At 31.5% G+C, this 11,332-nt stretch overlaps 1 protein-coding gene across 1 annotated transcript; it reads right to left on the reverse strand.

The window, feature by feature from the left end:
• On the reverse strand, positions 1,846-2,958 carry LOC104736604 (ethylene-responsive transcription factor TINY-like). The gene has a single exon (XM_010456620.2). It carries the CDS (start codon positions 2,778-2,780, stop codon positions 2,100-2,102), a length of 681 nt encoding a protein of 226 aa, XP_010454922.1. The 5' UTR covers positions 2,781-2,958; the 3' UTR covers positions 1,846-2,099.

Raw genomic sequence — 11,332 nt, forward strand, 5'->3', positions numbered from 1 at the left:
TCATATAAGGAGGTGGTATTGGTTTGAGATTTATGAAGATTTTTAAAGAGTTCATCAAAATCATTAAAAGTGAATAAGTGAAATATTGTTAAAGATTGCTAAAAAGTTTTGTTGATTAGTTTTCAAAAATCTTGTAAAGTCTTCCAAATAATCCATGTATTTTTATGATACTTTTCATGACTTTATTTTGTAAAGAAAGTGTTTAAAATCATGAACCAATAACATAATAATTGAACTCATTAACAATCCTAGATTCTTTTGTTTTTATTGAATAACAAAAATTTTAATGACTTTATAAAAGTCTGAATCCAATAACCGAGATTTGTTAAGATTCTAAATGATTTTTTACAAATCACAAACTAATAATACTAAACTTTAATAGAGTTTAACAAAATCTTGATCTAATAACAATATATTCTACGTAACATTTAAAATCTTTAAAACTATATTCAAATCTTTAAAACTATATTCAAATCTTAACATTTAAAATCTTTAAAACTACATGTGTGTTTGCGCGGATCGACTTCTAATCTATAGTTTACCTCCTAGAATCAATAATACAAAAGGTGGCTTTGAAATTCTGCATTATTCAAGTTAGTTAATCTTTTAATCATCTATTACCTGGACGTTATTACAAAATTTCCCAACAATAAAATATCAGCTTTTTGTAACTTCTTTGATAAAGCTAAAACTTTACCATTGTTTTGTCGGGACATCATCACATCAACATATAAATTAAGGTTTTGCACATAGTATATACTTTCCCTTACTATATCGGACTCCACTATCCAATATCTTTCACGAAGACAATAATTGAGAGCATCCTTGAAATGGCAAGCAAGAAAAGAAAAGAAAAAAAATGTAAACTAGAAATAAAAAAAGTTTGTCAAAAAAGTTGGTTCTGTCTTCGAAAGGTTTTGCCTAATTTTTATTCCGAGCTATTCGAACTTATTATACTGCACTTTAGTTACCACTGTTTGCTTGATGATATTGGGCGTAATGTTTGCCTGATTTTTTGGTGCTCTGTGACTTTTTTTATATATATAGAGAGATATATACATACAAACGAACAGTTACTCGTAAACGTTTACGATTTTGATTATAATTTTTTTTTAAAATATATGTTTTCTAGAAGTCTAATGTACACGTAAACCAAATAAAATCTCGCCCTCTTATTTTTTTGTTGTTGTTGATTATATTAGTAGACATGTGTGTATCGAATCACCATTTAATTGTTAACATATTGCAATTAGTTTATGACGTTAATCCTAACTATCGATACGTCATATCAACTGATTCTTCTTTCAATATATGTCTACTCAAGAAAATTTAAAGGATAGTGACGGATTCTAATTACAATAATCATTAAAGGTTTATGTCATTTTTTTCAACAACGAAAAGAAAAGAGACGTAAGACTTGCAAAGAAAACAATGGGTTCCATTTTCAAACCATTCATTACAGTATTGTTTACACGTGTTTTCTAATCAAAATGAGCTACTTGTATTACAATATATTACACTTTCTAGATCATAGTGCTCGAAAGACAGGAAAGAAGAGATTCTTTTGTAATACTATTGGGTCGTAAAAGGAAATGTAATGAGTAAAAGTCATTGTTTGATTAATACAATAATACTCGAATGGCAAAATTATTCAAGCTGTTGGATATATATCTTAATAATATTAGCAACAAATATCAAAATCCAATAACTGATAGTGGAAAAGAAAAATAAAGGCAAAAACTAAACAATTGGTCAGATTAATATATGCTTAATCAGAAGATCAAAGTTTTGATTCAATAATAATGTACATTAATTCAAAATATAGAAAAGGGTACGTGGCTTCCGTTGGCTACTAGTCCAATATTATTTATTTTTTCAAATTTACACACACTGATTAAAAAAAAAAAACATGTTATGAGAATTATGTACAAGTATTCATATATGGAGCTCTCTCTCTCACACAGACACACACAGATTGAAAAAAAAAATAGAAAAAAAATCAAAGACTAATAACCCTAAACTCACCCCACAAAATAAAGGGTTCATTAAAAAGTAATTAAACACAGCATTTACTAGTATATTAATATGATTATTATGACTTAATAATTATTGTACAGTCCTTGAAGATCCCAATCTTGTGATAATAATGCAGAAGGAACCATCTCATAATCACCTTCTGACCAAAGCGGTGGATAAACCCATAAGTCTGTCGTCGAGTCAGAGAATATAAAATCTTGACCTAGCTGAGTCGAACCATCGTAACTCGATCCCAAACTCGGCAGCTCTACGATCTCCCCTAGCTCCTCTGAGCCCGTCCCAGAGGAAGACACGAGAGACTCAAGCGAAGAAGAAGACTGTGAAGACGAAAACGTAAAAAAAGAAGAAGATGAAGACTGTGACGTTGTCGTCGTCGTCGTCATGATCTCCATTTGAGCGGCTTTGAGAGCTGCGGCTTGGATGTCACGAGGGCTGAGCGAGCTAGGTCTCGGGAAAGAGCCGGCTAGGTCAGGGAAGTTGAGTATAGCGGAGGCTCCTTTGATGCTAAGAGCAGCTACGTCGTGTGCACGCGCCGCCATCTCCGGGGAAGGAAACGTTCCGAGCCATATACGTGATTTTTTCCTCGGCTCGCGTATCTCCGACACCCATTTCCCCCAGTTCCTCTTTCGGACTCCCCGGTAAACCGGATACTTACCGGAATCTCTAACCGGTTTAGTTTTCTCCTCCTTGCTCTCTTGACTCGCTAAGCTAGTCTTGGGAGTAGTAGTCTTTGAAGCTATCATTGATGATCTACTTTATAAAGAAGAGCTTTATACCAAAAACACCAATGTCACACTAACCATTATAATTTTTCTTTTTGTTTTGGGAATAAGGTGTAGAGAAAAGTTTGGGAATGTGATATAATGGTATTATTTTGGGGAATGAGTTAATGAAGGAAAGTGAGAGACAGAGTTTGATGGGTATTTGTCTGCATTTCTCAATCACTCCCTTATTTATATGCAACAATTGTTTTGGGGTATGGTAGGGCCGTAGGGGTAAAGGGAGATATGGGTCCCATATTATGGGACAAATATTGCACTGAGTCTATAGTAAGTAAAAGCAAATGAGGACCCACGGGCTAAACTTTGATTTGATGCTCCTAAAAGACCCGTACATATTTTTTTTGTTAATCATGATTGCTATGTTTTTTTCTCCTAGTTTGTATTTCTTTTCTTTTTTTTTTTAAATAGATACCGGTATATTTATATATGTAGAGAACGGTACAGTTTGAGTTCAAATACATGAGAATAGATGACGTAAGAAAAGAAGAAACATTTTCTCAATACAAACGAAGCATAGCATCTCCAAGAGGGTTGGAAATTCTGAAACCAAAGGTAGAGGTAGGTGTCATGTATAGGAGGTTGGACGACCAAGTCCTTTCCCAAGTTGTCTAGTCCAATAAGTCGACGCCTGAGTAGTAATTGGATCTCCTTCTTAATCCTCTCAACAGAGGAGAAGGTTGTGGTATGAAGCCTCACATTACGTTCTGTCCAGATTGAGTAGAGGAGAGCTTGGAAGAGCAGTTTACATATAACATTGAGTTTTCTGTTGGTGGTGGGTGATTTTATCCAGTCCAGATATCCGATAAAACCCTGTGCTTGCTTGGAAGAGCAGTTTACAATAGTTTGTATTTCTACTATTGTGAAATGTGTATTTTTTTTTGTTTTACAATTTGTTATGTTTGCTAATAAACATAATATAAGTGAGTAACAGAAAGAGATAGTATTATAGTCGTTATGATTTATGAATGGTATAAGTTTAAAGTTTGACATTTTGAAAATGTGATTCTACTTTTGTTATTATGTCATCTAATCAAGTAGAATTAGAGTGTGTAAAATTATGATTAAAATAAATCATGGGTTTGACTGACATGATACACGTTAGTAATCGAATATTAGTAAAATGAAAGTGATCCATTAGTGGAAACCTTATATAACTAGTTAAAAAGAGTGTCTACATAATAATCACAAAACTCCAAAACAAAAAAAGCACTTAAATTTTCCAGATTTGCTATTTTTGAACACTTAAAAATGCTCATATTTATGATTTTTTTGTTGCTAAAATACATAATTCATAGCATATACTAAACCTTAAGAAAAAATTAAACCAAAAAAAAAACTCAAACATGATGTGTAAATTATGTATTTAAATTTTGAAATATAGCAAATCCATGTACAAAATTTTAACCATAATTAGAAAATTCACATATATCATACCAAAATAAAGAAACTGTTTCATAATTGATTTAATATGTATTGGTGAAACCGCATTAGTCTATCAAAACAATTTTTTTTTGTGTTTTCTGACTAAATATTGTTTTTTCATTTAAATATACTAGATTATATTCTGTGTTTGCAACACATGTTGAAGACCTTAAGTAAGCTTAAATTAAAAAATAACAATTGTAATATATTACTTGAGGATTTGGAAATAGGTATAACACAATACAGTTTTGTGTTTAGTTAGAGAGTTTTAAAAAATAAGGCAGACTAATGGAATTATGTAGAAGGTTGATAGGATCTATTATGCAATCAATTGTTTCCTTCTATTTCTTCAAAGCAAATGAATGTTCTCTTTAGAATAAAAGATATATATTAATTCTATCTCAAAGTCCCTTCTAAATATAACGAGATATATTATTTTGTTAAATGCCGACTTATTAAATATTAAATATTTTATGTAATGATAATATACATGATCGTGACTTTTTTTTTTATAATAATTTTAACGAATTGTCTTCTTTAGGTTGAAAATGGTGTGTCAACTGTTTTTTGGTTTATTTTAAAAGTTTTCAACATATATTACTGTTGAATCATCTCTTATCGTGTGCATCATCATGCTTGTCACTACAGAAACATTATCTTATCGTACTTAAAAACTTATTTTATATAAAATATATGTGTTTGTATATGCATACGCATAAGAGGTTCATCTAGAAATTCAGAAGAATATTAAGTTGAAAATTTGGATTCGAGATTGTTAATTAAGCCGCAAAGTCTTAACTTGTCTTAAGTCTTTACTGCATCGTGTATTGATCTAACCCCAAGAATTGTTAATATGTTTTTTAGTCAATGAGTTTCTCTAATTTCCTTTTAATAATCATTAAGGTTTTGATTCTGGTGTAAACCGTTAGACATTCAACGTCAAATAGGATAAACAGTTTAGACTGTAGTGACAAGTTTAGGCTATATAAAATAAGTTTAGACTGAGAAGATTTTAGGTTATATAAAACTGTTTAATAGGATAAACAGTTTAGACTGAGAAGTAAGAACCCAAAATCAGATAGTTCAAGATAAACAGTTTTTTTCACACATGTGAAATCAAAACTCTAATACGTTGGTTCTAGGCAGTGGTTGGCATTGGGAATGATTCCAAATGTGACAACTTATTCGATATTTATTTTAGTATAAACTTTTTCGTATTTTGGAACTAGTCTAACATACACATCGAGATTAAAGACAAATTCTATCGAAATAAATAACAAAAAAAAACTGGTGATATAAGACAAAGTTAGTTACAGATTTGGAAATGAACCAATATACTAATTCAAGTAGCACCAACGAACGAGTTGTGTGTTCCTTGACCCCATGTTTCTATATGCATACATGCATTTTAAATTGCCACTAATCCTACAATTATAAACTAAAGGATGATATGATCCCAATTATTAAAAAATGAACAGGAGTTCTCAAAGTTGTAAGTCTGTACTTCTTTGCTGAATGGCTAACTAAACCGACTAAACGATTACTAGCCTTATGTAAATATATTCTAGTATTTTGATGGTTTTAGTTATGTACTCTTTGGAAAGAGAACTTAAAAATCTTGGTTATATGATCATTTGTATAAAGTAATATTTAGGGGTCGATCGATCGACCGTACCACATACAAATTAGTCGTCACACGCTAAAGTTTGTCGACGTGTATGATAAGCTGAATCGTAACGGTAGGTGAGTGTAAAACAAGCTATCTGATATAAATGTTCAGATTCTAAGAATTATTGAAGTGGTTTTATTCAAGCTCCGGGAATTGATCTTTAGCTATTTAATGATAAAAGAGAACTTTCTAGCTAGCTAATCTTGTGTTCCAGTTAGCTACCAGTCATATATACTGTGTTTAAATGGTAAATCAACAGAACAAATAAAATATTATAAAATATAACGTAAATATATAAAAATATTATGTTATATATATATGTATATACATATGTATGATAGTATATATTATAATAAAGGGAGAAAGAGAACGAGAGTGGAGGCAGAGAGATACAACAATGACGTTATTACTTCACTCTCTTTCGTACAACATATATATACTCTATCAAAGACTTGATCATCAAGTTACTTTTATGCTAAGTAATTAATAAAATATAAGAAGAGATAGGATCAAATGATGGATAATCACTTCAGTAGTTATCCGTTGAATATCCACTACCATCTACGTATTGTGTACTGTCTCATTAAAATTTTTATCATAGAAAAGTCATATAGAATAAAAACCATGATAAAGGAAAAAGAATACAGTGACACAATCTCTCCCTGGAATAGACGAGTCTTTTTCTCCTCATAGATTTTGTAGATGATCCATGTCGATCATTCTCTTCATTCTTCTAATCTAGTCGATATATGACAAAGATTTTGAAGAAAGATAGATCTTCACCATCGACATTCTTTTTCGATATTTTACGTGTTATTTGCTGGCTCGTTAAAAACCTTGTCATAGAAAAACCCAGTGGGATAAAAACCATGATAAGGAAAAAAGAGTGCAACCACGCAAATCATCATATTCTCCCCCTGGAAGTATCATCTTCAAAAGATGAATTTTGATCTCTGAAGGTGCATTTTGAATGAAGTAGCTGGAAGCACCTTTATAAGTACATCTGCTACATTGTTACTTGAGCTGATGTACTGGCTATCAACTTCCTTATTCTTCTCAAATTCTTGACCGTAAGAGAGGAATATATCTTGTCTTGTCGTTCTTGGTGTATCTTCCTTTGATTTGGGCGACATATGCAACAGAGTCTTCAAACAGAGTTGTTGCCTTTCGGTTGCTTCTTGTTAATGGGTCCAAACAAGCATTAACTAGTTGATGCTGATCGACTCTTCAGTTCGAAGTTCTTCTTCAACATGTTAGGAGGCTCCAATCGTAGGCAGATAACTATTGGTTGACGTTCAAGCATCATCTGAGCCATTAGGGATTCTCGATATGTCATATGAAGCACAACTATTTTGGCATGAATTGAATAAGCGACAACTAAAAAGTCTATCACTGAAACGTCGCAAAGTCGTTGTTTTGCGATATATCTTTATACTGATCCGATATAAGTCTTCCATCTGCAAAACCAACTAAACCATACTCGGGGGTTCCAAAGCCCAAGTTAATCATACCTTTGCAGTAGAAGATACGTTTTAACTCATCTCAAAATTTACTCACAGAGAATGAGTTATATGCTGCAAAGAGATTAGTAGAAAATGCTATGCACAATACTCATAAAATATATAAATGCTCGTCAACATTTATATATGATCTTATATGACTACATATATATATATATATATGACTTCCTTTAGAAGTGATTAGTATAACATCTATTTCGATAGATGTTTAGTTTGGAATATCTGGAGACATTTTTGTCTTTTCAAGATCTTTTATTCCAAATAACCTTTTAAGGGTTTTGATGATCATCAATGAGTTCTCGAGAACATAATTATGATATCATATATCTTTCGGGATAAGCTTTTCAATCATCCCATGAGATGTATTTCAAGTCATTATATAACATCAATTTTGATTGATATAGGGTACTCTAACAAAACATGGCACGACACACCGTTTTGTTATATATAATTATACCCTTTTGATGCTTGGACCACTAGTCCAAAAATTACTCGTCTTTCATACGAGTTTAATATAGACTTGATTACCTCTTTTATTGGCAATATATATATATATATATATATATATATATATATATATATATATATATATATATACGCTCACAAAGGGGAGATTTATGATCCTCATTAATCACATTGCGCGATATAATATTTTTATTGTCGACATTATGTCTTTGGTTCCAAATTTTCCGTAATGACATGTTTAATCGAGATCTCTTTAATCATTATATAAACGATTTTATTCAGGTACCTGATTTCGTTATTAACCATATCAATCGGTTTCTCTACTCCTCTTGAGGTGTATCTTGCTCCTCTTTAGTAGTATCTGGCTCCTCTTGAGGAGTCTATGTGCTCCTCTCTGGGAGTCTATTAGCTCTTCTTAAAGAGTCTATCTACTCCTCTTTAGGAGTTCATTTTCTCCTCGTTTGAGAGTATAATCCTCTTTTTAATTTGCTCCTTTTTATTTTCGAGGATTTTATTTATCTTATGAACCAAAGTAGTCTATCACGTTTCTTATGTGTCATAGACTTAGTATGTCATCCGTCAGAGACATATTTTTATTGGAGCATTTTTAGCTGGATGTGAGATTTCTTAGAACCACAAGTTCATATTTATTTATGTGAGGATCAATAATTATATGAAATCTCATCCATCAGCTTTTTTGCATTTGATTTGCAATATATATTTTGAATAGTGATCTGTTGAACTTTTGAACTTTTGAACTTTTAAGTTCATATCCATTTGTTTAAAAAAGATCCAAAACTATTTGATGATTCTTCCATAATAATGGAGAATTTTATCATCCAACATGATGATATGCAAATCTTGCAATAAGCACATCTCTCATAAGATGGCTTTATATTAATAGAGCGGAGACTCATCTCCCGCATCTATATATTTCATCCTCTGTGGATGGTATATTTTATGTGGTGTGGATGAGCATTTAAAATATGTATCACACACCCATAAGATTCAAAATGAGAAATATTTGATCTTCAACCATGAATATATAACATGGCAGAAATATTTCTTTCAAACTGTTGGCCTCATATATAATATTTATTACATACAAAACTGCATGTTTCATTTAAAAACATGGAGAATAAATCACCATGAATCGTTTTGCAATCTCTTGGAGTTGCACTATGAACGATTCATCATATCTCATTTCAAGAGTGAACATCATGGATGCTCCACTTTATCACATGCGACATATATATGTGATAAACTATAGGATATGACTTCACCAAAGTTATATCGCTCTGGGTGTCAAATTCACCAAAGTTTATCGACTTATTATCGATGTGGGATTCCTTTAATTCTCCCCCTCGAGATGATAACTCTTGGAGTTTGGAGTTCATTCATCTCGTACTGAATCCCACTTTAGGATCAACAACATACCGATTTCGGTTATGTCTATTATCTTAGATCCTTATAAGATGTGAGGTTAGTATTACCCCCTCTCAAGATGATGACTTTTATGTCCATTCACCTTTGACCGAATCTTATTTTTAGATCGGTTATACTTGGGGTTTAATTTGGGGATTTATTAAAGAAATCAAATCATCATATATATACAATGAGCTTGTTAATCCAAAAGGATGGTGAATGGCCTAATACTATATGATTCTGGAGGCATAGCCTACTATAAAATTAAGGAGGAGGTATATAACCATCGGCTCCATAAACAATAAATATAAATTTAAATGAATTTAAATAAACTTAAATAAATTCAACATAAATTAGATGTTACCTGAAATATGAATGAAGTATAGTGCTTACAACTTCATGAAATGTGAACTGAGACATGCAATACTTTTGAAAGAACTTTGTTCCTCTGAACAAATTTTCAATAATTTTTATATCATTGATTGACCGGGATGGCTTGACCGGTAATGCTATACTTGAAGCATAAGAGAATTTCATATTTACTATTATTTTGCCATCTATGTTATTGCATGATATAATCATATACATGCGTGTCTCCAATATGCCCGATCATGCGATACCATATTTATTTATAGTCTCAACATAATAATTTTATAAAGACAAAATGTCTTTGAAACTCCATGAGTTTTGTTTGAGACTTCGGAGAATAGTAGACATCGATAATTATGAATATGATGTCTTTGAAAGTCGAGAGACTAGCTGATCTAGGCCTTCCAATTACTTTTGCACTGTATAAAATATATGTACACGTGCTTTATATATTCTCATAAGAGAAATATATTTTTTGATCATAAAGACATTTTATTGTCTTTAAATCTTATATAACACATATAATTATTCTTTACGAATAAATAAACTATAAATTCAGAAAATAAAATAAGAGTTATAGCTTTATATATAAGAATTTAATAGAAATAATATTTCTTTGATCGTAGAGTAGGCAGAGCCTATCATATATAACGATCAATCCGGAAATGACATAGCCTTATATTTGATCGTATATAAATCAAAGCCAATCTTTCGGGAAAGGACATAGACTTTTGTTAGGTTGTAAAAGATGGGCGACGCCTACCATATCAAATGATCAATCCAAATATTATATAGCTTTATATATGATCGTAAAAGAGGCAAATCCTACCATATATAACAATCTATCTATCCAGAAAAGACATAGCTTTTATTTGATCGTGAAGGAGGCATAGCCTACCATATATCAAACGATCAATTCAGATATAACATAGCTATATATTTGATCACAAAGGAGGTAAAGCCTATCACTTATAACGATCAATCCAGAAAATGAGATAACCTTTATATTTGATCATATAGGAGGCATAGCCTGCCATTTTTTACGATCTTTCTGGAAAAGACATAGTCTTTTGTTAGATTTGGAAGGAGGCAAAACCTACCATATATAACAATCTATATATCCAGAAAAGACATAGCTTTATTTGAAGAGATATGATCAAATGATGGATAATAACTTCAGTAGTTTTCCGTTTATAATATAAAATATATTTTCTTCATGGACCTAATATACTTCAGAGTAGTCCTGGGCAAATAAACCGAACCGAATGGACCGAACCGAAATCGAATCGAAATTTTGGTTCCGGTTCGGGTATGGATAGTGGACAATAACCGATTGGATAGTGTTTTAATTATCCATGGATATCGGTTATTAACCGAACCAAACCGATATCCATTCGGTTATCCGAATCAAACCGAACACGTACTAAAATTATGTTTTAGCCAAGAATCGAACCTGAGACCTCTACAAACTGGAGTGCAACATGGCCACTGCGCCACGTTGAAGTTTTACCATTGTATTACGTGTTAATTTATATAAGGTAATAAAAAGTAAACTAAAAAATCATATATATTTAGACAAAAATACCAAAATATTTGAAATAAATCAAATATCAGGAAGTTTTTAGATATATTTGTTAAAATAT

The sequence above is a fragment of the Camelina sativa genome, chromosome 13 (assembly GCF_000633955.1).
Source record: "Camelina sativa cultivar DH55 chromosome 13, Cs, whole genome shotgun sequence".
Classification (NCBI taxonomy): Eukaryota; Viridiplantae; Streptophyta; class Magnoliopsida; order Brassicales; family Brassicaceae; genus Camelina; species Camelina sativa.

Bases quoted from the DNA above. Each gene is read 5' to 3' on its own strand.
- LOC104736604 (XM_010456620.2), bottom strand. From the start codon at position 2,780: ATGATAGCTTCAAAGACTACTACTCCCAAGACTAGCTTAGCGAGTCAA.